This window comes from Giraffa tippelskirchi, chromosome 6 (assembly GCF_054371585.1).
Source record: "Giraffa tippelskirchi isolate mGirTip1 chromosome 6, T2T-mGirTip1v1.2.pri, whole genome shotgun sequence".
NCBI classification, from domain to species: domain Eukaryota; kingdom Metazoa; phylum Chordata; class Mammalia; order Artiodactyla; family Giraffidae; genus Giraffa; species Giraffa tippelskirchi.
The window spans coordinates 82684058-82711067 of NC_137280.1; the positions used below are offsets into that span (position 1 = coordinate 82684058).

The window sequence follows — 27010 nt, forward strand, 5'->3', positions numbered from 1 at the left end:
CTTGCAAGCAAGTTACACAAAACCTCCCCACACCAACAAAATTGCCTCAGTATCAGTTTTGAGCTAAATTAAGCATATACCTCATCAACACTAATTGCTTTGGGTACAGAAATCCACTTTGTCTACAGCTTAATGGTGCACAGAGCCAGCAGCTAACACTAATGGGCACAGACCCCTGAGGGCTGTGCAAGTATGTCTGTATGCTTTGGAGGTCACCTTCCGGGGCCGGTCATCAGGGAAGCAGCCAGAGGAGCCTCAAACAAGAAGGGACTCTTTCAGAGGTAAGGGTCTGTGGGAGTTTCAAATGCAGAAACCTGTGGGTTTCAAACGCAGGCTGAAAGGTGAAGGGACACCTGTGGGGCCTCAGTTGGGAGCTTGGGCTCAGCTCACTGCACCCACCTACTCTGTGACCTGAGGCAAGTGACTCACTACTGTGCCTGCTTCCTCCTTTGACAAAAGGCACAAAAGCACATGGGAGGATTAAAGGAAGGCAGTGTGGGGCAGGGGGGCGCCTGGAGAAGGCAGCAGCACAGGTTAGGTGAGCTCTCCTCAGCAGGGGACCCTCTGAGCCAAATCCTCTTGGCATTAAGAGGCTCCCACAGGGAGCAGGTGACACTGGCAGCCCAGGCCCCACTGTGTGCACAGGCAGGTGATGGGGCTTTATCACGGAGGGAAGGCAAGAAGCGGCTGGTGGGCAGGCTGTGTCAGGGTCAGAAGAGGCTAGGGGCTGGCCAGAGACAGGGTGGTATGGGCAGAGCCAGGATGGGAGAGGCATTTCCAATGATGAGTCTACCTGGCCTGCAGGCTCCTCCACTGCAGCCAACAAAGCCCAGCCCAGGAAGTCGCCCACCCAACCAGCACCAGTGCTTCTCGGTCAGGCCCACAGTACGCACAGCGAGCTGGAAGAGCAGGCGGCAGTGCCAGTACGGGGTCTGCTGTGAGATCTGGATGGCTTTCCGCAGCAGCGGCTTTGCTGCGTCCACGGAATTCTGAAAGGAAACAGTCACGTTTAAGGAGGAGAAAAGAAGCTGGATTCCATCTGCAGCAGCTACGGACCCAGAAGGCCATTCCTAGACACACTTACCAAAGGATTTGCTTGATGTAAGAAGAAAAGATATTTTACTAGCCTCACCGGCTGGGAAGCTTTTTGCATTGATCTTAAAATAATTCCCTATTCAACTAAACTGAAAGTAGCTTTAGTTCAAATTTCTGAACAGTCTAATTGATAACAATTACCATCTTTTCTGAACTGTAACCAGAGTGAGGGGCCAGGGGCGTGAAACAGGGGTCACCGCTCAAAGTGGAGAAAAGCAAGTTTCAGTTACACTTGAGATCAGAAACCAGCTTCAATTAAACTATGTGAACTTGTTCGGGAATTAATCATCTTCAGCCCAGGAACAAGGCTGCTTTCCAACAGTCCTCAGTAGAAAAAGACTCTGCTAGCCTTTGTCAGCAAGTGGTCATCCATGGCTGCCCTGTACCAGGTGTTCTGTTCAGTTCAGTTCAGTCACTCAGTCGTATCCGACTCTTTGCGACCCCATGGACTGCAGCATGTCAAGCCTCCTTGTCCATCACCAACTCCAGGTGTGGAAGACAGGAAAATTATGCAAAGTCTTAAAAGCCAGAAGGGAATCCACTCCTTTAAGTCCCAATCTGCCACTGCGCCTTCACTACAGGGAGGGCGTTTGCTTTCAGAAACCTTTATATGTTCTTACCTCTTGACAGTATAACTCAGACAGAAGACTCGCTGCTTCAAACTTAACATCTTCAAACTGTGGGATCTAGTGATGTCTTGTTAAGGAAGTAGAGACACTACAAAATGGTCAGTTTAAAACGGCCACAGTTCAGCATTCTTACGCTGCAGAGGCTGGCTGGCTGGGCACATCCCCATCTGCTCTAAAACCCCAAGTTCACATATTCCCCTAGTAATCCCTGAGCTTGCTGCTGGCTGCTGTGGAGCTAGATGCTGGGGCATGAAGAGAAGCACAGCACCCAGGGAGAAGCTGCTGGGCTGAAGGGATGCTCCAGGGAATCTGTGGGGCAAAGCCCAAACCCAAAGTGTGCATTATAAGCACAATTCAAGTTTGTAACACATGTTTTTATTTAGAAGGAGCTTTCCTTAAAGGGTATGGTACCAAGGAAAGGATACTTGCTGTGATATCAACCACTGAAAGAGAAAGAAAAAAAGAGTTAATTCTCAACCAGTTAAGCAGCTTTGCGCGTGCTTAACTGGGTCCACTTCGGGGTTTACACAGGTTGTCCTGTCACCAAAGGCTGCAGGTGTTCAGTTAAGTGGGAAGATGGCCTGCTCAGCTTGAGAAGTGGGCTTGCTTTTCCTCTAATCCAGCAACCGTGGCGTGTCTGGGGGAAAGAGAACATGTACGTGCTCCCCTACTGATGGGATTCCTGTCTTACCAGGCTCTAGAGTCAGAACTGGAGCCCTCTCTCACTGGGACAGCAAATATTCAGAAGGGGAAGGAGCACAGAAAGGCCACCACATGCTACTTACTGCAGTACACCCACAGCAAATCATGGCACAAGAAATCAACTTAATACAATTAGAGAGTGGGTCTGAGGGTGTTAGTCCTTCCTAGGGAAGGGACATATAAAAGATGCTTGGAAATGAGCAAAGTTAGCCTCAGAGGGGAGGGAGGAGCACCACAGAAGGACTGGGGTGGGCAGTGATGATTCTGAGATCTGAGCTCACCATCCTTGCTTGTGCGCATGCTGGTGTGTGGTTCAGACAACAACAAGGTCCCACTTGGGGATAACTGTGCCCTGTATTTCACATTCCAGCAGGAAATGGTGAGGTCCCAGGGCAGTCCACCACACCACCATGACCATAGTCTCTCAGACCATCTAAGACACAAGCACACACCTGACGCAGTTCCTGGTGATCTGCTCATCCTGCAAACATTCTCAGAGCTTTAGCAGTTGTTGGAAGGATACAGAGGGAGGAGGAGGAGAAGAAAGAGGAGAAGACAGAGGCTGAAGGCCCATGGATCTGTTGCCTGACAGGAAGAAAGGCTGGTGAGGCCAGAGGGGCAGCCTTGGGGCTAGAGATGTCTCTGGGGCTGAGTGAGTAGTGGCCAGGGAAGTCATTGAAGAGGCTGGGGATGACTTGGAGCTGGTCTGGAGACTAGCCCCTGAAAGACACAGGTGGGCCAGGAGGGGGAGTTAATAGGAGTGGAGGAGAGGGACAGAGGAACTGAGAACATTGGAGAGTCACTGGGCTCCTGTCTTTCTCTGTTTCCCATACTCTCACTCTCTCTCTCTCTCACACACACACACATGTGCACACAGAGCCCAAGCAAAAGGCACTCTGCAACCAGACCGAGTGTCCCCTCCCAAGGCAACAAGGTCTGGAGGAGCTCAGGATCCCCAGAGAGACATGGCCAGTTGCCTGCTGCCATGAGTGTGGCCCCAGAGTGAGGCTCCTTGGCTGGAGGCCATCTACAGAGACAGTGAGGACAGGCTCAGCTCCAGCCACATGTGTGATGTCACAAGCTGGTAAACACAGAAGTAGGGGCTTGCATTCTACAGAAGCCACTCCTTCCCACTCAGCTTTCAGCAAGAGATGCTCACTCCTGAAGGCCACCAGTTGGGAGGGACAACTGGAGGAAACTATGTGACTAAAAAGCTGGGTTAGGGACATGTGAAGACCTGGTCCAACCTTGAGATTCTGAAGTTCCATGACTCAGTCTCCACATGTAAGACCTGTCTTGGGCAAGGCTTTCATGCTCAAGGGGAGCCCTTTAGAGAGAGTATACAGTGGATAAAACACACACGGGAAGCATTTGCCTTCCACCTGGAGCTCCACGTGGCTTGCTCTGAACAACCCAGCCTGGTAGCCAAGGTGGAGTGGGTAAACCCACCACGCACAGGAGTTTCCACGTCAAACCTAGCCAAACCTCAGGACCTGGCACAAAGCTGACCGCACCTGAGTGTCACTGTCCCCCAACAGAGATGAAGAGGGCAACAAGACGAGGTGAAACTCTTCCAGTAGACTGAGGAAGCCTTCGTTTTGAGTCTGTGGCCCAGGGATGCTCTCCTCACCTCACAAGTTCAGTTCAGTTCACTCACTCAGTCATGTCCCACTCTTTGTGACCCCATGCAGCAAGTCAGGCTTCCCTGTCCATCACCAACTCCGGGGGACTGCTCAAACTCATGTCCGTCCAGTCGGTGATGCCATCCAGCCATCTCATCCTCCATCGTCCCCTTCTCCTTCTGCCTTCAATCTTTCCCAGCATCGGGGTCTTTTCCAATGAGTCAGTTCTTTGCATCAGGTGGCCAAAGTATTGGAGTTTCAGCTTCAACATCAGTCCTTCCAATGAACACCCAGGACTGATCTCCTTTAGGATTCACTGGTTTGATCTCCTTGCAGTCCAAGGGACTCTCAAGAGTCTTCTCCAACACCATAGTTCAAAAGCATCAATTCTTTGGTGCTCAGCTTTCTTCATAGTCCAACTCTCATATCCATACATGACTACTGGAAAAACCATAGCTTTGACTAGATGGACGTTTGTTGGCAAAGTAATGTCTCTGCTTTTTAATATGCTGTCTAGGTTGGTCATAGCTTTTCTTCCAAGGAGCAAGCGTCTTTTAATTTCATGGCTGTAGTCACCATCTGCAGTGATTTTGGAGCTCCCAAAAATAAAGTCTCTCACTGTTTCCACTGTTTCCCCATCTATTTGCCATGAAGTGATCAGACCGGATGCCATGATCTTAGTTTTCTGAATGTTGAGTTTTAAGCCAACTTTTTCACTTTCCTCTTTCGCTTTCATCAAGAGGCTCTTTAGTTCTTCTTCGCTTTCTGCCACAAAGGTGGTGTCATCTGCGTATCTGAGGTTATTGACATTTCTCCTGACAATCTTGATTCCAGCTTGTGCTCCATCCAGCCCGGCATTTTGCATGATGTATTCTGCATAGAAGTTAAATAAGCAGGGTGACAATATACAGTCTTGACATAATCCCTTCCCCATGTGGACCAGTCTGTTGTTCCATATCCAGTTCTAACTGTTGCTTCTTGACCTGCATACAGTTTTCTCAGGAGGCAGGTAAGGTGATCTGGTATTCCCATCTCTTTAAGAATTTTCCACAATTTGTTGTGATCCACACAATCAAAGGCTTTGGGATAGTCAATAAAGCAGAAGTAGATGTTTTCCTGGAACTCTCTTGCTTTTTCAGTGATCTAACGGATGTTGGCAATTTGATCTCACTGCACAAGGCATACTCCAAATCCAGAGGTGAGGACAGCCCACAAAAAACTATGTCCATGGTGGGCAGACTGAGAAGGGACATGGCCAGTTGCCTACTGCCTGGGGAGGGAGCCACCATGCCCCCTTCTCCACTGTCTTGGCCTCTGCTGCTGGGCCCAGGCCTACACGGGCCCATCAAATGTCTCCTCATTTAGAGCTTTTGTGTGGTCAGTGTCTATTCAGTAGACACTCAGGCTGGACTCCACTGACACCTCTTTTCTACAAGCCAGATGTGTCTGTTAGTAATCAGTTTCTGTCTCTGCCAGTTCTCTCTTTTCTGACCTAAGGGCTGGAGAAAGAGCATCACAGCCCTCTGGGGCCTTGAGTGACCACCAGGAGAGCCAGGAAGTAAGATGTCCAAAGGTTTAAGACTCAAATCTTCTGGAAGGCCTTGTCTGTCAGCATAAGAGGATGTCAGGAGTACTGCTCTAGGAACCAGAGGATGAAGTTTGAGATGTGGACTCCCATGAGAGTTAGCAATGCTCCAAGTCCTGGAGGAGATGGATCCTAGTGGTCCTTAGCATCCATTTCCTAGAGCCATGACCTGCCACTATTCTCCCATGCATGCACTGTGGCCCTATCCCACACACACAGATGAGGGACGTTAGATAAAGCCCCATAATGTTCCTCATCATGTGTCCCCAGTGCTAAAATAGGCTGACATATGGGAGGTTCTCAGGAAACATTTGTTGCACAAATGATGATTTTATGTCGCATCCAGGAAATGAGGGCTTCCTTCTGTACAAAAAGCCACAGAATTGAGGCTTACGCCTTATAAAAACAAAATTCTAAATACTAAATGGCATCAAGATATCTTGTCTTCAAACATCACTGCTTCTTGCTCAGGCATCACTGTCAGTGACACCTTGAGCTGTCCCCATGAGATGACCCATTCCTGAAGCTGTAGGACAGCTCCATCTCAAGGTAAGCCAGTCACTTCCTAATGCTTGTCAGTCAGAAGTCAATCAAATCACTCTGCTTTTGTGTCTTTTTAAACCCTGCAACATACATTCATAATCAGAAACCTATAGACATTATTATAGCAAATATGTCCATCTCACAAACAAAAGTATGTAGAACATCTTACCCAAGGTTGCTACCTCATCGTATGTTTTACTTTGTAATATTAAAATACAGTTTTTATGTCTTCTCCCTTGTCATGGGAAAGCAGCCAAAGTTAGGAGCCCCCTTCACTGCCAGGCAGCCTGCAGGCGTGAGGCAGAGAGATGAATGATCCCACCAGAAGCCTCTGGGGTCACCTTAGGGTTCTCAGGGAAAGCAAAGGTCACCACAGGGCTAGCACGCACCCTGAGGGTTGGAAGGGCTGGGATGAGCACACCTCTCGTTCCTTAAAACATTCATTTCAGAGTTGAGAGTGGGTGTTTTGTTGTTTTCTTTTTAAATTTCTGAGCACCTAAGTTTATTAGAGGGGATTACACATGCAAATAACAGAATCTGGCCCCCCAAAATATGGAATGTTTCATGAATTTGCTTGTCATCCTTGCACAAGGGTCATGCTAATCTTCTCTGTATCATTCTAATTTTAGTACAGGTGCTGCTGAAGAGAGCACAAGGCTGAGAGTGTTTTAAGGCTTCTTATACCTCATAACTAAGGAACTTAAAAAAAATCACCAAAACGTGTAGAAAAAGTTATCAACTGCAATTCCTCTGGGATGGAAGCACAGCATTTAGGAGCCAGCCTTGCCTCTCTGCATGTGACCATGGCTACAAGCAGCCCAGTCAGTACTGTCATCAGCAAGTTGGAAGTGGTCTTGACCTTGTGCGTTTGGTGAAGATCCAAAGAGACAGTGCTCCAAGAAGCATGAACACTCGGCCCAGCATGTAGAAGGCATCAACAATGCTATAATTCCTAGGCAGGAACCAGAGGTAGAGGCTACAGGGGAAGCAGGTGTCAAGTTGCTAGAATCATGAAGTGATGGTTCCTAAACACATTTCACATTCTAAAGTCAGAGGAGACCCAGAGAATGAGCGGAGAAAATGGAAATGCAAACAGGAAGAGCCACAAATATTCTTCTGTGGAAATGCTTAACACCAAGTTATACAAATGCAGCTTCTGCACCAGGTTCTGCTCCTGATTGATGTGGCATGGAATTTACCAGGACATAGTCATGATCCTAAAGCCGAGGTCTGCAACCTTTGGGATCTAATGCCTGATGATCTGAGGTGGAGCTGATGTAGTAATAATACAAATGAAGTGCAAAATAAATGTAATGTGTTTGAATCATTCCCAAACCACGCCCCTCTGCCACCCCAGTCCATGGAAAAACTGTCTTCCACGAAAACGGTTCCTGGTGCCAAAAAGGCTGTCCTAAAGGATGAAAGATTTGCTTCAGGTGTGCCTGATAATGAACGGCCCAGAAGTGAGCCCTTTAGGCCTTCAGGAAAAAAAAAGGGAGCCTTTAATCACTTGCCAGGAAGGTAGCTATAGACTTTCTGTCTAAACCTGGAAGCAGAATGAAAGAGTGTCTGACTGGCACAGTTTGGAGCAGCTTTCTAAGTCAAACAACCACTAAAAAGTAGCCCCATTGAAAATACACAAAGAAACCAAACTGGCATTAACACAGATACTGCGGTTAGAAAAGCACATCGTCCAAAGGATGACTGCCTGGATTATAGCAAACAACGGAAATCCGTTCCAGAGAAGAGGCATTTACTCCTCTGTGGCTTTCAAATCAGGAAAGTATTAGGATAATGATGTATGTTCCACATCAAGACATAAAAAGTAATATAATCAAAAGTAAGAAAGTTAAGGGGGAAATAAATACACATCTAAATACAGATATGTAGATTCTCAATTCCACAGTGGAAGCACAAATGACTGAAACAAAACTGTCTATAAATGGAACTGCCTGCTTGAAAAACAGTGAATATAAGACAAGAGAAGACTGAAAATTCACACAGGAAGAGGTGTGCAGCAAGAGGAAAGGTAAGAAGGCAAAAATGAAATGAAAAAGCACGAAATCCGACAGAATCTGCAGAAATGACTTCACAAATTATCTAGGCAAGAGATTTCTGGGTAAAGCAACATCCCTTATAATCAGGAACAATTTAGTTAAGTCCTGGGGGAGTCAGGAATTCTGTTGATACATCCACATCACTGCCAATATCATAATCAAAAAGGGAAGGCTCTCAGGTGAAGTGTCTTGTCATGTACCCTAATAGTTATGGTCTGCTGAGCAGATCCAGGGACTGAGACAGCCAGCAGGTTATCCAAAGGCCTGTAGAGGCAGGTACCACTGAGAAACCAATGGCTGCAATTTGGATAAAGCTGCGAAGGATAGAGCAAAACACCCTCCGTGCCTCAGAACTCTTAACAAATGAACCGATGAAGCATATGGGTGAGTTTATTACACATTCCTTCTGAAAAGCTTACAAACACAGTGGAGGAAACAGAAATAATAATCGAAACACGCACACACACACACATATATATACACATACACACACAAACAAGGTTAGTTTCTTATACAGAATACAAATGGTGATGAAAATAATAGATAAGATAAATGTGGTACCAAGTTTAGAGATCAATTAAAATTTTTACCTATAGTACATATATGATTCTTTACCTATTTGGAATGAAAAGAAAGAAAAAAAGTTGACAGCTGCCTGATTTGGAAAAAATGCATAATTAAAAAGAATGAAGTTTAAAGAAAGCATGCCTGCAAAGTGATACAAAGGGAGATCAGAACCACAGGGAAAGGGAACCACAGAGGGCTTCCCTCATGGCTCAGTTGTGAAGAATCTGCCTGCCAATGCAGGAAACATGGATTCGATCCCTGGTCTGGGACAATCCCATATGCCTCAGGCACAACTAAGCCCCTTTGCCACAACTATTGAGCCTGTGCTCAAAAGCCTGGGAACCTCAACTACTGAGCCCACACACCCTAGAGCCTGTGCTTCGCAAAAAGAGAGGCCACAGCAATGAGAAGCCCACACACTGCAACTACAGAGTAGCTCCCACTCTCTGCAACTAGAAAAAAGCCCACACAGCAATGAAGACCCAGCACAGCCAAAAACAAATAAAACTGTAAATAAATTAAAAAAAAAGAAACAACCACAGAAAGAAAACAGTACAGAGAATGGCATTTTAACTGAAACCTGGAGAAGATTTCAGCTGGGGATGCACCTGACAGAGAAAGGGATTTATTTCCAAGTATAATGACAGTGAGCTACAGAAGTTACACTGTGGCTCTGGGAAGACCCCATAAGATTCAGGGTTCTATAAAATCAATGGAAAACTCTCCACAAGTGTAAGAATTTAAATTACAGGTCCAAAAGCCAAGCAGTTACAAAGAAGCAATGTAAGGCATGGTTCCTTCCCCTCAATAGCACTGAGTGGGCAAAAATATAAGGACGATATATACAATGACTGTGAACCACTGCTAGAAACAGACTGAATAGAAAGAAGTAAAACTGTCACTGTTTGCACATGACATGATACAATATACAGAAAATCCCCGAGATGCCATCAAAAAATATCAGAACTAGTAAATGAATTCAGTAAAGTTGCAGGATACAAAATTAATATCCAGAAATATATTGTGTTCCCATACATTTAATAATGAACTATCAGAAAAAGAAATTAAGAACACAATACCATTTACAGTTGTATCAAAAAGAATAAAATAGCTATGAATAAATCTAAACAAGGAAGTAAAAGACTTGCACTTTGAAAACTCTAAGGCATCCAATGAAAGAAATTGAAGACTACAGAAATGAATGGTGAATTGGGAGAACTGATACTGTTAAATGAGCATACAACCCAAGTCAATCTACAGATTCAATGCAATCCCTCTCAAAATACCAGTGGCATTTTTCACAGAACTGTAACAAATAATTTTAAAAACTGTATGGGGCCTTCTCCAGTGGCTCAGAGGTAAAGAATGTGCCTGCCAATGCAGGAGACAAGGGTTCAATCTCTGGTCCAGGAAGATCCCACATGCCTTGAAATAACTAAGCCCGTGTGTCACAACTATTGAGCCAGTGTTCTAGAGAGTGGAAGCTGCAACTACTGAGTTCATGTGCTGCAACTACTGAAGCCTGCATGCCTTACAGTCTGTGCTCTGCAACAAGAGAAGCCACCGCAGTGAGAAGCCCAGGGACCACAACTAGAGAATAGCAGCCCCATCTCTCCACAACTAGAAAAAAGCCCATACAGCAATGAAGATCCAGCTCAGCCAAAAAAAAAAAATTTTTAATTGTATGAAAACACAAAGGACCCCGAATAGCCAAAGTAATCTTGAGAAAGAGCAACACAGCTGGAGGTATCATGCACCATGATTTCAAATTATACCACAAACCTACAATAATAAACAGTAGTATGGTCTCCACACAAAAACAGACTCATAGGTCAATGGAAGAGAAGAGACAAGCCAGAAATAAACCCACACTTACACAGCCAATTAATCTATGAGAAAAGAGGGAGGAATAAAATTGGCGAGAAAAGATAGTCTCTTCTATACATGGTGTTAAGAAAACTGGACAGCCATAAGAAAAAGAATTAAACTGGACTACTTTCTCACTCTACGTAAAAAAATAAACTCAAAATGAATGAAAGACTTAAACTTAAAACCTGAAACCATACAGTTCTAGAAGAAAACACAGGTAGTATACTCTCTTGATACCAAAAACTTAGCAGTATTTCTTGGATGTTTCCTCAGGCAAGGGAAAAAAAAGCAAAAATAAACAAATGGGACCCAGTTCAGTTGTTCAGTTGTGTCTGACTCTTTGTGACCCCATGGACTGCAGCATGCCAGGCTTCCCTGTCCATCACCAACTCCCGGAGACTGCTCAAACTCATGTCCATCAAATCAGTGATGCCATCCAACCATCTCATCTTCTGTCGTCCCCTTCTCCTCCTGCCTTCAATCTTTCCCAGCATCAGGGTCTTTTCCAATGAGTCAGTTCTTCGCATCAGGTGGCCAAAGTATTGGAGCTTCAGCTCCAATGAATATGCAGGACTGATTTCCTTTAGGATTGACTAGGTGGATCTCCTTGCAGCCCAAGGGACTCTCAAGAGTCTTCTCCAATACCATAGGTCAAAAGCATCAATTCTTTGGCACTCAGCTTTCTTCATAGTCCAACTCTCATATCCATATGTGACTAGTGGAAAAACCATAGCTTTGACTAGACAGACCTTTGTCGGCAAAGTAATGTCTCTGCTTTTTAATATGCTGTCTAGGTTGGTCATAGCTTTTCTTCCAAGGAGCAAGCGTCTTTTAATTTCATGGCTGTCGTCACCATCTGCAGTGATTTTGGAGCTCCCAAAAATAAAGTCTCTCACTGTTTCCCCATCTATTTGCCATGAAGTGATTGAGCTGGATGCCATGATCTTAGTTTTCTGAGCGTTGAGTTTTAAGCCAACTTTTTCACTTTCCTCTTTCACTTTCATCAAGAGGCTCGTTAGTTCTTCTTTGCTTTCTGCCACAAGGGTGGTGTCATCTGTATATCTGAGGTTATTGATATTTCTCCTGGCAATCTTGATTACAGCATGTGCTCCATCCAGCCCGGCATTTTGCATGATGTATTCTGCATAGAAGTTAAATAAGCAGGGTGACAATATACAGCCTTGACGTACTCCTTTCCCCATTTGCAACCAGTCTGTTGTTCCATATCCAGTTCTAATGTTGCTTCTTGACCTGCATACAGATTTCTCAGGAGGCAGGTAAGGTGGTCTGGTATTCCCATCTCTTTAAGAATTTTTCCACAGTTTGTGGAACTACACCAAACTAAAAAGCTATTTTTACATAGCAAAGGAAATATTAACAAAACAAAAAGACAGCTTACTGAATGGGAGAAGATACAGTTGTCCCACAGCTGTCCTCAGGAGATTGATTCCAGGAGTCCTTGAGGATATCAAAATCCATAGATCCTCAAGCCCTTATATATTTTAAGCATAGTTGATTTACAATGTTGTGTTAGTTTCTGGTACACATCAGAATGATTCAGCTTGAAGTGAAGTTGCTCAGTCGTGTCCGACTCTTTGGAATCCCATGGACTGTATTCTTTTCCATTATGGCTTATTATAGGATATTGAATATAGCTCCCTGTGCTATACAGTAGGGACTTGTTGGTTATCTATTTCATATATAGTACTTTGTATCTGATAATCCCAAACTCCTAATTTATTATTTCCCTACCCCATCCCTCCTTGGTAACTGTAATATTGTTTTCTATGTCTATGAGTCTGTTTCTATTTGAAAAAAGTTCATTTGTATCATATAAGAGATCCCACATGATATTTATCTTCACCTGACTTACTTCACTTAGTATGAGTATGATAATCTCTAGGTCCATCCATATTGCTGCAAATGGTGTGATTTCATTCTTTTTTATGGTTGATTGATATTCCATTATATATACATATACTACATCTTCATCCATTCATCTGTCAGTGGACATTTAGGATGCTTCCATGTCTTGGCTATTATAAATAGTGCTGCTATGAACATTCTGGCACATGTATTTTTTTGAATGAGTTTTTGTCTTTTCCGGATATATGCCCAAGAGTCGGACTTCTGGAGCATATGACAACTAGAGTTTAAGGAACCTCCATACTGTTCCCCATAGTGGCTGCACCAATTTACATTCCCACCAACAGTGTAGCAGGATTTTCTTTTCTCAACACATTCCCTAGCATTTTTTTTTCCCTAGCACTTATTATTTGCAGACTTTTAAAAAAATCATTCACAGATTTTTTTGATGATTGTCTTTCTGACTGATGTGAGGTGATACCTCACTGAAGTTTTGATTTGCATTTCTCTAATAACTAGTGATGTTGAGCAACTTCTCATGTGCCTAGAGGCCATCTGTGTATCTTCTTTGGAGAAATGTCTAGATTTAAGCTCCTTATATGAAATGGCATGTTAGGTTGGTGCAAAAGTAATGGTATTTTTGCATTGCTGAATTTTGCCATTTGATATTGGAATACATTCTAAATAAATGTAGTTATGTTATACATCATTTTAATGCACGTTCTTGCTTTTTAAATTTTTTTTGCTAACGACATTACTTATTTATTTTATATCTATTTTAGACTATGGAAATGCTTGACAAAAAAGCAAATTCAAGCAATTTTCTTATTTGAGTTCAAACTAGGTCGTAAGGCAGCAGAGACAACTAGCAACATTAACAGCACATTTGGCCTAGGAACTCCTAATGAATGTACAGTGCAATGGGGTTCAGGAAGTTCTGCAAAGGGGACAAGAGCCTTAAAGATGAGAAGAGTAGGGGCCAGCCATCGGAAGCTGACAACTGCCGGGAGCCAGCACACAAGATCCCACCCATGACAAGGTCATGAGGAGAAGACCTGACGAGCAAGGCAACTCAGGCCTCAGGGATTTCAATAAGCTGCCTAGGCTCTCACCTTAAAGATGATATCTTTCTGATGCTTGCTATAATAGACTGCTCCCTAATTTCTGTGACTTAGGCAGAAGGCCTTCCCTGATCCTTTCCTAACCAGGTCAATTTAAAACTCTAATCGATATGCCCCCCGAACAGCAGCACTCTATAAGATTATCCATAAAAGAGAGTATTTTAATCTAAACTCCTCTTATTAACATCTTAGTTTGCTTGATAAATGTGCCTGTGCCTTTAGAGCTAATGTACATGACTGCTCCTCAACAATAAACAGCATTGAGAGCCTGTACGCACAAAAGGTCCCAATGGGCACAGAACCCTTCGAGGGGGAAAAAGCCTATTGGAAAACGTAAGAAATATTACTCTATAAAACTGTTATTCGGTATATATTTACTTGCTGCGTTTTTGCCGTTAACGTCCTGAGCCTGTATAATAAAGGTATAATAGTTAGAGACTTATATAAATAAAGGTTTAGCCTTAATATAAAAATAATAAGACAGTTGTTAATTTAGCTGGTGATTTTTGTTAAAGAACTGACTTTTGTGCTACATTGTTTCAGCTTGCTGTACCATGACCTTATGGACCGCATTCTTTTCTGTTAAGCTCAAGGCAAAAGATAGATTACAAAAAACAAGTTTTACTTTAAACCTTTGAGTTAATGAATTCTTTCTTTGTCATAATCCACTGTGCCAGTATTCTTCAAAAAACAAGTGTTTTGGCTAATCAACCCTTATCACTAAAGAGTCACAAAGATGTTAGCAGGCCTCCAGGTCAGAAGATAATGTAAACAACTTAGGACCTTTGTAAATAAGATATATACAAAAATATCCTGGTTTCGATAAGGGTCAAAAACTGCCAACCCGTTAAGTTGATTTGGCATGACTCTACAACTCAAGATATAAAAGCTCCCTTTGAAAAATAAAGCTCAGACGCTGACGCTGCTTTCTCGTCTGTGTCTTCTCTTCTCTTCACCGACGCCGTCCATCCTGAGGGAACCCCTGGACCAGCTGGAGCAGGACTCCGGCAGACAACGACAGTTGAGAGCCGTCATCAAAGCTGATCCTCTTACAACTATACGAGAAGAACTCAACGTCAACCATTCTGTGGTCATTTGGCATTTGAAGCAAATTGGAAATGTGAAAAAGCTCAGTGAGTGAGTGCCTCATGAGCTGACCAGAAAAAAAAAAAACACCTCATTTTGAAGTGTTGTCTTCTCTTATTTTATGCAACAACAAACCATTTCTCAATCAGATTGTGACATGTGACTAAAAATGGATTGTATACAACAACCAGCAGTGACAAGCTCAGTGGCTGGACGGAGAAGAAGCACTTCCCAAAGCCAAACTTGCACCAAAAAAGGGTCATGGTCACTGTTTTGGTAGTTTGCCGCCAGTCTGATCCACTATAGCTTCACGGATCTCACTGACACCATTACATCTCTGAGAAGTATGCGCAACAAATTGATGAGATGCACCAAAAACTGCAGCTGGCATTGATCAACGGAATGGGCTTCTATCTTCTATTAAAAAAAAGATAGGTCAACAGAAGTTCTTCTCCATGACAACGCCAGCCAACTGCATGTTGCACAACTAATGCTTCAAAAGTTGAACAAATTGGGCTATGAAGTTTTGCCTCATCCACCATATTCACCATTTTCAACTGACTACCACTTCTTCAAGCATCTCAACAACTTTTTGCAGGGAAAATACTTCCACAACCAGCAGGAGGCAGAAAATGCTTTTCAAGAGTTCGTCAAATCTCATAGCATGGATTTTGATACTATAGGACTAAACAAACTGATTTTTTGTTGGCAAAAATGTGTTGATTGTAGTGGTTTCTACTTTGAATAAAAATGTGTTTGAGCCTAGATATAATGATTTAAAATTCACGGTCCAAAACCATAATTACATTTTCATCAACTTAATTCACACAATGAATATAATCAGCCCTTATATCCTTGGTTGGTTGAATCCGAGGATGTGAAACCCACTGATAAGGAAGGTCAACTGTATTTGAAAATTATAGATCCAGTAAGAGGTTAATATCCAAAACATACAAAAAAACTCTTACAATTTAACATCCAAAAACCAAACAATCCAATTAAAAAATGGATGAAGGCCCTAAAGAGACATTTTCCCAAAGAATACATACAGGTGGCCATGAAAAGATGAATGGACACATGAAAAGACAGTAATTATCAGGGAAATGCAAATCAAAAATCATAGTGAGATACCACCTCACACCTGTCAGAATGGCTAACACCAAAAAGCCAACAAATAACAAGTGCTGGTCAGAATGTGGAGAAAAGGGGACCCTTGTACACTGTTGGTAGGACTGTTAATTTGTGCAGCCACTATGGAAAACAGTATGGAAGTTCCTAAAAAAAATAATAGAATTACCACAGGATTCAGCAGTTTTACTTTTGGGGTATTTACCTGATAAAAACAAAGACACTCAAAAATAAATGTGCACTCCATTGTTCACTGCAACATTATTTATTACTACAATAGGTAAGATATGGAAGCAACCTAAATGTCCATTGATTGCTGAATGGATAAAAACAATGAGGTATACACATACAAGGTAATACTGGGGGCTTCCCTGGTGGCTCAGACAGTAAATATCTGTCTGCAATGCATGAGACCGAGGTTCAATGCCTGGGTTAGGAAGATCCCCTGGAGAAGGGAATGGCTATCATACAAGGTAATATTAATCAGCCATCAAAACAATGAAATCTTGGATTTCCCTGGTGGTCCAGTGGCTAAGAATCTGCCTGCCAATGCAAGGGACATGGGTTCAATCCCTGGTCTGTGAAGATTCCACATGCCATGGGCAACTAAGCCCATGTGCCACAACTACTGAGCCCGTGTGCCACAAATGAAGCCTGCGTGTCTTAGAGCCCATGTTCTGCAACAAGGGAAGTCACAACAATTAGAAGCCCATGCACCACAGCTAAGGAGTAGCCCCTGCTTGCCACAACTAGAGAAAGCCTGCTCACAGCAACAAAGACCCAGCACAGACAATAAATAAATAATTTTTTTTAAAGGTCCACATCAAATAAAAAAAACCTTTAAAAGAAAATATGAAATCTTGCCACTTGCAACAACATAAATGGATTTAGAAAGTATTATGCTAAGTCAAACAAGCCAGACAAAGAAACATAAATGCTGCGTGATCTCATTTACATGTGGAATCTAAAAAACAAAATAAGCAAACAAAATGAAAACATACTAATACATACAGAAAATAAACAACAGTTGCCAGATGGGCAAAACAGGTGGTAGTGGTTAAGAAATACAAACCTCCAGTTATGAAACAAGCAACCCAATGGAGATGTAACACACAGCATAAAGAATATGGTCCATATAATACTGTAATAACTGTATGAGGACAGATGGTTCCTAAACTTATTATGGTGATCATTCCCCAATGCATGCAAATGTCAAAGCTCTACATAATATACCTGAAACTAACACAATACAGAAAGCCCCCTACATATGAAACCTTCAAGTTGTGACCTTCCAAAGATGTGATTGTGTGTTCATGTGTCCACTCTCATAAGCTAGTACACCTGTCTGGCGTACTCTATCATGTGAGTACACCCTCTACAAGTGGTTGCAATTCTGTGTACTTTACTGTACAGTAGTGTATAGAGTACAGTATCTTTATTTCAAGCCCAGGATGTTCAGAAGCAAGTACAAAATCAGCAGTGATGTAGGTGGTACTGCTACCAGTCCCTGTATGCCAGCTGTTGTACTGTGCTACTCTACTTTTCAAAGTACTGTACTGTAAGATTAAAACTAATTTTTTTGTGTCTGTTTATGTATTATTTGTGTGAAAAGTATTATAAACCTGTTAGTACAGTACCATACAGTCGATTGTGTTAACTGGGTGCCTAGGCTAACTTTGTTGGACTTAGAATAAATTGGACTTGCGAATGTGCTCTTAGAACGGAACTCGTTTGTATGCAGGGGACTTACTGTACTGTTATGTCAACTACATTTCAACTGGGAATTCCCTGACAGTCGAGTGGTTAGGACTCAGTGCTTTCACTGAGTTGTGGCGTGGGTTCAATCCCCGGTTGGGAAACTAAGATCCTACAAGCCACACACCATGGCCAAAGAAAATTTTAAAAACCCCATAATAATTCAATTAAAAAAAAAAGAAAAAAAAAACCCAGGCTGAATGGCCTGGAGACCAAAGAAAGGAGGTGGCAGGATTTGTTGTTAATTGACAGAAGGGACAGCTTTATAACCACCCCGATATCAACTAGTCACCAACAACTGGGGTATTTCTAGGGATTGACCTGAAACCTGGAGCAGTTCTCAAGGCTTGCCTCTTCCACCTCATTCAAGCCTCTGTTCAAACATCACTCCCACAAATAGAGACTCCCTGATTACCTCTGCCAAAAATAGCTCCCTGTCAACTCCAACCTTCACCCTGGTCCACATGTTTAATGGTTCTTCCATCACTGCCTAATCTTTTACGACATATTCACTGTTTGTCTCCCTCACAAAAACACAAGCTTATGTGGGCAGGGACTGTTTTATTAGTCACTGCTGATCCTCGGCACCTAGAACAGGGCTTGGTACCCAGTGTGAGCTGATTAAATATCTGCTGAATGAACAGAAGAAACAAACTTCACAAAAATGATGACTTAATGTCGTGGCATCCACCCTGGTGGTCTTGAGCCTACCTGTGAGACCAATTTTGTTAATAATTTGCTGTGCGGCTTTGTGCAAATCACTTCACCTCTCAGGGCCCATACTGCCTCACTCCTTAAACAAGGAAGTGGATCAAGCAAGGACAAAAGCCCCTTCCAACTCTACAGTCTGAAAAACACAGATCTGATTATCCTCCCCAAGGCAACTTGTTACTTGCCACAGGTGAATTCAGATTTACCTCGGATCAAGCATTTTTTATATGGTCATTGATTCTACTCAAGAAGCCTCTCCTCTAAGCTGAATAAAGCTGAGTAAATGGCAAATGGAAACACCGTCTGACAGGAGCACAGTGTTGCTCTGAAAGGAACAACTCCACAGCCCCAGAGAACAGAGGGACGGCCACTTTCCCACATTCTTCGGGGCACCAAGATCCCACAAGTCATCGTGGGAAGATGGGGCCTGCCCTCTGAAGGGGATGGACCAGTGGATGGTGAGAGGAAGAGAAGTCACAGGTGGTTGTGGAGAAAGCAGGAGTCCTGATCCCTGGAATCCAGACCCCGCAACCCTCAGTTGTGCTTTTTTTCAAGACGTCAACCAACCATCTCTAGGGTCTGCCTACCGCCTATGACTCCCCTCATCACTGATGGAGGCACAGTATCTTCCGTCTGGAAGTCCTTCTCAGACTTCCATGTCCTGGGCGAGACCTTCCTAGATTTCCTCGGAAGGCAAATTTCAGATTCTCAAAGGATGCCTGGACTGTTACCTGGGGTTACCTGGACCCTCCCCTATCCCGAGTCAACTCAGAAGGGAGCGTTCAGGCTGAAGTTCCCAGCGCTGAGCCCTGAGGAGCTAGAAGCTGTAGGATCCACTGGCCGATCTGGCGGCGTCCTCAAAGATTCCCCAAAATGACATCTTCTTGAAAACCTAAAGAACTTGGGAACCCTGTTGCTCGTGAAACAGGCAACTCTCGGAGTATCCTGAGCGGAGTCCTAGGCCTCTGGCTGTCACCAGAGATACCAAGTAAGGTACGGGGCGAGGCCCTCGGATCCCCTGAAAGGCTAACAGCTTTGGGAGTATTGCTGCTCGTGCGGAAGTCACGCCCCAGGTTCCAGAGGAGCGGCCCAGCGGCGGCCCCCGCCCGCCGGGGTCGCGGCCCGTCAGCTGAAGCCCGGAAAGGAACCCGCACCTCCTCCCCTGCGGCCCAGCCCACGCTCACCGCCTTCTCCAGGTGGCTGCGCGCCTGCTCGCTGTTCTTGGTGTGGTGGTAGAGCACCGAGCCGAGCTGCAGATGTGTTCGGGCCTCAATGCGCTGAGGCGGCTTGAAGGGGAACACGGCCTGCAAGCAGTGCACGCACAGGCGGATCTTGGGCGGGCTGGAAGTGCGGAAGTGCTCGGCAAAGCCCAAGAGCGCCAAGTACCACGACTCAGCCGCCTCGGCTTGCGCTGCTTGGGCCGCCGCAGCCTGAGCCGCCGCAGCAGCCTGAGCCGCCATTTTAGCCTCCACAACAACAAGCCGCCGCCACAGGGAGGCGGAAACAGGCGCGTGGGGCGGGGCCGGAGCTCCTCGCCTTTCTCGCGAGAGCTGCTGCACAAAGCATCCTGGAATATGTAGTTTGTATTTGAAGTGGCCGTGGCTCCGCGAAGGTCTGAGAAAAGGCGACACTCTCTGGTCCGCGTAGCTGAGACCAGAGACTGCCGATGGGCTGAGGTTTGCGTTCCTGGGGGGAAGACCCAGATGTCCAAGCAATGGTAGGGCTTGGCTTGCCGAGGCGGACTACATCTCCCATCAGGCCACTGGCACTATAACAAGCCCCCCTCCCTCCGGTGGCGCCGGAGCATTGTGGGATTGGATGAGTCTCAAGATGGACAACCGGGATGTTGCAGGTAACAGCCCCCGCCTTCCCTCAAGCGTCCGCCTGGGTCCTCCGGCTATGCGTATTTGCTTCGCTATCCCATCGGGCCTATCTCAACCCGTGTTGGCCCTTAGCCTCAGCCTCCGGGCGTCTGGAAGAGGCGGTTTCTGCACCACCCCAGTCTCCTGGGACCCCCCGAGACCCAGTTATCCTCCCCGCCCCCACCGCCGGTTTGGTGAGGACGCCAGGCCTTCCTGAAAGGCCGCCACCGGTATCTGCCCTGCGCCTGCTTTCCGAGCTAACTGCCTTAAGAGTTAAGCTCCGCTCCCCGAGCCAGGGCAACCTTCGGCTGTTCTGCGCCCCTCTCTTCGTAATAGCTCCTTCCTGGCCTCTGTCCCACTTTCTGGAAAAGGTGCTTTGCCGAACTGCACTCTGACTCCCTGTACACATTTTCCTGGGTCTTTAGATCCCCCCTTTTACCATAAACCTTGCTCCTCCCTCTCTCCCAGTTCTAGCGCCCGCAGACTGGGATGCATTCAGCAAATATTCTTTATGTGCAAGGCACAGTGTTAGTTGTTGAGGATACAGTGGTATCCAAAATGGGGTCGTGTCTTACCGAAGGTTACCTTCTACCGAAGCATCATACAATGCACAAGGAGGAGGTATTTAGAGAGAGTTAGTTATAATGACTTGAGAGAGTGGAAATGGAGGCTGCTGAGATTGAGTGGTCAAGGAAGGCCTTTTTGAACAGAAGACATTTGAGATGAGAAGGTGCCAACTATTGGAAGGCAAAAGCCTTCCATGGAGAGGAACAGAAAGTGCAAAGGCCTTGAGGGTTTGTTATTTTGAGAAATATCAGGGATAAACTGGAAGTGGGAAGGGGGGTTATCTCTGGCAGGGCCTTGAAAATCACCTTTCAGAGTTTGGATTTTATTTTGAGCCCCATGGGGAACCTTCAAGGTGGCTTTTCTATCTCCACAGCTACCACCCTTGTCTGAAGACACTGTCATCTTTTGCTTACAGCCAGTAAGCCTCTTGATTGTCTCCTCCTTACTCTGCTCAATCAGTAGCCGAAATGATCTTACAAATAAAAGTACCAATTGGATCTTATCAGCTTAATACTCCTCTGTGGCTTCTTAAAGCCCTTTAAGTACAACTCAGACTCCCTATCTTCTCCCACCACACCCTGTGAGGCCCACCCCTGGAACTGTCCATTCTGGCCATATTGGACCCTTGCTGGTCCCTTGGGCTTTTATGTCTGCTCCTTACTCTGCCCAAATCACTCCCCATGTGGCTTTTCAGGAAGCCGACTCTTTATCTTTCTGATTTTAGCTTAAATGTCCCTTCTTCTAACAGCTATTTTCTGGCTGCCTTAGCTCTATAGGTGTTCCTCTGTTATTCCTTCTCCCCATTTTTTGTTTGTTTCCAACAGAGAGCTCTTAACGATTTTGCAACTACTTTCTTGTTATAAGTCTGTTGTATCCTCAGCCAGAGGTGAATCGCGCATGAGCAGAGCTCCATCTGTCTTGTTTAGCACCAAGTACAGCACCTGGTGCATAACTCACTAAAATGCTTGCTAAATAAATGAACAGATTTGTGAATGTGAATGAATGTCAGTCTGAATGCCAGTTGCTGCAGGCAGCAGCATCTGGGCTGCTCCATGTAGCAGCTGCTGGGCATGTTTGTGGAGCCAAAGTGATTTGTTTCTTTCTTTCTTTTTTTTTTTTTTAATTGAAGTATAGTTGAGTTGCAATGTTGTGTTTATTATTTCTGTGCAGCCTAGTGATTCAGTTATACGTATATATACATTCTTTTCCATGTTCTTTTGTATTATGATATATCACAGGATATGAATATTCTTGCCTGTGCTGTACAGTAGGACCTTGTTGTTTATGTATTTCAAATATACGAGTTTGCATCTGCTAATCCCAAACTCCTAATCCAAACACCAGTCTATTCTGTATGTCCCTGATTCTGTTTCTGTTTTATAGATAGGTGCACTTGTGTCATATTTTAGATTCCAAGTAGAAGTGATATCATATGGTATTTGTCTTTCTGACTTACTTCGCTGAGTATGATAATCTCTGGTTGTATCCATGTTGCTGCAAATGGCATTATCTTACCATTTTTTATGGCTGAGTAATGTTGCATTGTACACATGTATGACATCTTTCTCCATTCATCTGTCAGTGGGCATGTGGGTTGCTTCCGTTTCCTGGCTGTTGTGAACATAGGAGTTCATGTATCCTTTTGAATTAGAGTTTTGTCTCGATACATGCCTGGGAATGTTATTGCCAGAGCATATGGTAATTCTATTTTTAGTTTTCTGAGGCACCTCCATACTGTTTTCCATAATGGCTGCACCAACTTTCATTCTCACCAACAGTGTAGAAAGGTTCCCTTTTCTCCACACCCTCTCTAATATTTGTTTTCTATAGACTTTTTAATGATGGTCATTCTGAGTGGTGTGAGGCAGTACCTCACTGTAGTTTTGATTTGCATTTCTCTCATAATTAGCAATGTTGAGCATCTTTTCGTGTACCTGTTGGTCATCTGTATTTCTTCAGAGCAAAGGTGATTTCTGATGTACTTCTTTTCCCTCCCCAGGAAAGGCTAACCGGTGGTTTGGGGTTGCTCCCCCCAAGTCTGGAAAAATGAACATGAACATCCTTCACCAGGAGGAGCTCATTGCTCAGAAGAAACGGGAAATTGAAGCCAGAATGGAGCAGAAGGCCAAGCAGAATCAGGTGGCCAGCACTCAGCCCCCGCATCCTGGCGAGTAAGTCTACCCTGAGGCTGGGTTAAGGTCTTAGAAGGTCACCAGCAGAGAGTTTTGCTTGTGAGAGCAGTTGAGATGTTGCTGCATCTGACTCCAACCTGATGGTGCAAGGAGGGACACAGGTACACTTTTTTAGGAGGCTCATTGTGGCAGGAGAGAAACACGGGGTGTATGAGATGCCAGAGGATGGCTTCCACCTCTTTCACTCCGTGGTTATTTACTGCTGACCATTTGTGGGCCAGGGACCACGAGTATAGCACAAAGCAGAAACCCAGATTCCATCTCTGCCCTTATGGGGCTCTCAGCCTACTAGCAAGGAGGAGTCCCAGTTATACCCCCAGAGCTGATGGTAGGTAACATGAGGCATTGTGCTCCCAGATGCAGAAGAGGCTCTGCATTCTGAAGGCCCAGGCAGAGCTAGCCCTTTGAGGACGCAGGAAAGGACTGCAAAGGCCAGAAAGGGAGGTGAGCCTTGTGTGTCAGGCAACCCGAGCTGCTGCACCAAAGGGGCTGTTTCTGAGTCAGGTGAGAGGTAGCTTCGGCAGGGTTTCCTCCTGACTGTTCTGAGAAACTCTGTAGGCACCCAAGAGTTTTGAGCAGCAGTGATGTGATCAGGGTGACAAGATCTCCACGCTGGAGACTGATGGAAAGACAAATCCCTTCCTCTATGGTCTGAAGTGTGGAGCATGTTGTTCAGTCACTAAGTCGTGTTCAACTCTTTTGTGACCCCATGTACTATGCCCACCAGGCTCCTCTGTCCATGGAATTTCCCAGGCAAGAATACTGGAGTGGGTTGCCGTTTCCTTCTCCAGGGGATCTTCCCCACCCAGGGATTGAACATGTGTCTCCTGCGGGCGGATTCTTTACCACTGAGCCACCAGGGAAGCCCATGAGCATGTTAGCCCTGCACTAAAGCTTTGTTCCAGTGCCCACATTTTCTAAGAGTCTGTGGCTTCTCCCCAAGGGAGAGACTTCCCTAACAATGACTAATCTACTTTCTGTCTGTGTGGATTTACCTATTTCAGATGTTTCATGCAATATGTGACCTTTTGTGTCTGGCTTCTTTCACTGGACATAATGTTTTCAAGGTTCATCACTTTGTAGCTGTGTTAGGACTTCATTCTCTTTTTTTTTTGACTGAATAATATTCTCTTGTGTGAATGGACCATGTATTGTTTATGTGTTCATCAAGAGCCATCATTCAACACCTGTGTAATAACTAATAACCGCTGTTGTTTGTATTGGGTGGTTTTTATGTGGGATTCATTTGCTGGCATGCTACTGCCCCAAAATGGGTTTGTTTGGTTTTTTTTTAAAGCCATTGTGCAGCTTGCGCAATCTTAGTTACCCAATCAGGGATTGATCCTGGGCCCTTGGCAGTGAAAGTTCAGGGTCCTAACCACTTGACTGCCAGGGAATTCCCTCCAAAGTGTTTTCTTGTCTTTCATTGTTCCTGCCTTCTTTCTGTCCCTCCTGCGGGAGGTGTACACAGCGTGAGGACAGGGCCAGGGTCACTAGAAGGCCCTGCTTGTTTAATGCTTGTTTAATGCCAAGGCTGGTCATCAGTGGCTCTTTCTTTCATATAAAACAACTTTTTTTTTTTTTTTAATAAATTTATTTATTTTAGTTGGGGGCTAATTACTTTACAATATTGTAATAGTTTTTGCCATACATTGACATGAATCAGCCATGGGTTTACATGTGTTCCCCTTCCTGGACCCCCCACCCACCTCCCTCCCCATCCCATCCCTCTGGGTCATCCCATTGCCCCGGCCCTGAGCCCTTGTCTCATGCATCGAACATCGAATGGTGTTCTGTTTCACATATGATAATATACATGTTTCAATGCTATTCTCCCAGAACGTCCCACCCTCACCTTCTCTCTCTTTGTTGCCTTCTCTCTCTTTTAACTTTAAAGATAATTCCTATATGTGGTAGAAAAACTGGGAAATAGAGGAAAAAATAAAATCAGTTGTAACCCTGCAGCTCACAGGATAGTGCTGATTGCTTTTTGATGGATTTTTGTAAGCTTTTTCAGTCAAATATATGTTTACATCAATGGGACCGCGCTGCAGATACTGTTTCACATCTTGCCTTTTTGTTCTTCACTTATCATTATGTTTGGTTGTTTTATTTATAAAACTTTAGCTTTCCAGGACCATTCCATCTGCCCTATGGATGTCCTGTAATTTATTTAACCAGTGCCCCTTGTTGACTTCTTATGTTTTTTTTCCTCTTTTACTTCATTAGAACAGATTTCTAGGAGGCTAGAACTTTATTTTAAAGGAAAAAATTCAGACCTGTGGGCTCCTTGAGCTTTTACCAGTTATTGAGTGTGTCTATATGATGGATGTGGCTCTGAAAGCGCCTGTGAGGAGTTTCTGAGGCTTGAGCAAGACAGTATTCTGTAGTAAAAGATGAAAGAAGTAGAATACATAACCGTGAAATCCTTCTATTTCTGATTAAGGATTAATCAAAGAAGTATACCAAACTGTTTTAGTGACTCTTGTGAGGTGAGGAGACTTTTGAGGGGTTTTCTCCTTGCTTTCTGTATTTCTGTTTTTTTCCAGATTCCCATTTGCTCGTAATGAGCCTCCATCACTTTTTTGCTCAGTTGCGTCCCACTCTTTGCGACCCTGTGGACTGCAGCCTGCAAGGCTTCTCTGTCCCTGGGAGTCTCCAAGCAAGAACACTGGAGTGGGTTGCCATTTCCTTTTCCAGGGGATCTTCCTGACCCAAGGATCTCAGCCTGCATCTCCTGTGTCTCCTTTCAATGGCAAGCAATTCTTTACCACTGAGCCACCAGAGAAGCCCCCTATAACTTTTATAATAAGGGTTTGCTTTTGTGTTTCGTTCAAAATACATTTTCTTTTTCAAAATAAAACATACTTGGGACTTCCCTGGTGATCCAGTGGTTATGACTTCACCTCCCAGTGCAGGGAGTGCAGGTTTGATCCCTGATCGGGGAACCAAGGTCCCACTTGCCCTGTGGCCAAAAAGCCAAAAACATAAAACAGAAGCAATATTTAACAAATGCAGTAAAGACTGTGAAAATGGTCCACATTAAAAAAAAAGTCTTTAAAAAAATAAAACATGCCCTTTGTAAAAATAAAAGAGAGAGAAAGTAATAAGAGTGTAAAATTTCTTTCTAATTCTCCCACCAAGAGATTTCTTTGGGTATTTTCTTGGACGCATGTGAAACCCACAGAAGTGCTGACTGATCTCAGCCCAGAACTGTGGTCGCACACAGGTATACACACAGGCCCTGCCTTTGAGAACCATACAGTTTAGCTGGTAGGACAGATATAGGAGCCAGCGATAGCCCAGATGACTCATTAACAATAGGTATGGCAGGTGCTGTGTGGGAGCAGGGCAGGTACTTCTGAGCCATCTTGTTGGGGAAGCCTTTGAACCCAGAGGGTCAACATGCAGATAGAGACAACGTCAGCACAGGTAGCATTCCATTGACTAGTAGAACCAGATTGTTCCATCTGACTTCTCTGAAGGCTGCTCCCTGCACTCAGTGGGTCCCTGGCATCTTCGGGGGTCCATTTTGGGTCCTCTTAGAACACAGTGGTGGGAGTAGGACTGAGGGCAGCAAGGCATGCACCCTGCCCTCCTCCCAAGGCTTATCCTCTCTGTCCTCTGCCTCCGGTCTAGAATTGCAAATGCACACAACTCTAACGTTTCCAACAAGTTTGCCAACGACGGCAGCTTCTTGCAGCAGTTTCTGAAGTTGCAGAAGGCACAGACCAGCACAGGTAAGCGTAGTCACCCCTGTCCTGTGTCACCTCCTCCTAGACGTACGCCTGCTGACTCTCTCCCCCAAGGGTCCTCAGTACCTTGAAAGTGGCAGGTCCCACCTCACAACTTGTTTCTCTCACCCTTTGTTCATTGAGCACCTTCATTCTACTTGTCCTCATAGGAAATGCCCAGGGGAGAATGCAGACCCTGCAGTTTAGGCAGACCTACAAGAACTAGAAGCAGATAAGCCAGGTTTCTATTTGGGGAGCAGGCAGTAGGGGCCAGAACTCAGTGCACCCCAGGGTTGTGGGACTGTGGCTTGAGTTAGAG

General features: G+C 44.7%; 2 protein-coding genes and 1 non-coding gene across 16 annotated transcripts in view; 1 reads left to right on the forward strand and 2 right to left on the reverse strand.

Annotated features, from left to right (window-relative positions):
• MAU2 (MAU2 sister chromatid cohesion factor) overlaps window positions 1-19814 on the reverse strand; it is a 35595-nt gene extending 15781 nt beyond the window's left edge. For 5 of the 9 annotated variants that reach the window (XM_081496129.1, XM_081496122.1, XM_081496128.1 and 2 more), the window contains exons 1-4: window positions 19521-19814; window positions 2150-2167; window positions 1716-1781; window positions 894-989 (exon numbers count right to left, since the gene is read on the reverse strand). In XM_081496129.1, coding sequence (XP_081352255.1) covers window positions 894-989; window positions 1716-1781; window positions 2150-2167; window positions 19521-19796 — 456 coding nt within the window. In that variant the 5' untranslated portion in view covers window positions 19797-19814. Of the gene's footprint in view, window positions 1-893; window positions 990-1715; window positions 1782-2149; window positions 2168-19514 lie in introns of all 9 variants that reach the window. The other 4 variants (XM_081496131.1, XM_081496130.1, XM_081496127.1 and 1 more) reach the window with 1 other exon arrangement.
• LOC145511764 (U6 spliceosomal RNA) lies at window positions 6723-6829 on the reverse strand. The gene has a single exon (XR_014058145.1). It is a non-coding gene; the product is annotated as a U6 spliceosomal RNA (small nuclear RNA).
• Window positions 19815-20136: 322 nt separating the features above from the next.
• SUGP1 (SURP and G-patch domain containing 1) overlaps window positions 20137-27010 on the forward strand; it is a 33576-nt gene continuing 26702 nt past the window's right edge. For 5 of the 6 annotated variants that reach the window (XR_014055602.1, XM_081496132.1, XM_081496135.1 and 2 more), the window contains exons 1-3: window positions 20137-20188; window positions 22765-22936; window positions 26597-26697. Coding sequence is in view for 4 of the 6 variants with exons in the window: in XM_081496132.1 (XP_081352258.1) it covers window positions 20155-20188; window positions 22765-22936; window positions 26597-26697 (307 nt within the window). In the remaining 2 variants the exon portion in view is untranslated. Of the gene's footprint in view, window positions 20189-22764; window positions 22937-25506; window positions 25713-26596; window positions 26698-27010 lie in introns of all 6 variants that reach the window. The other variant, XM_081496137.1, reaches the window with a different exon arrangement.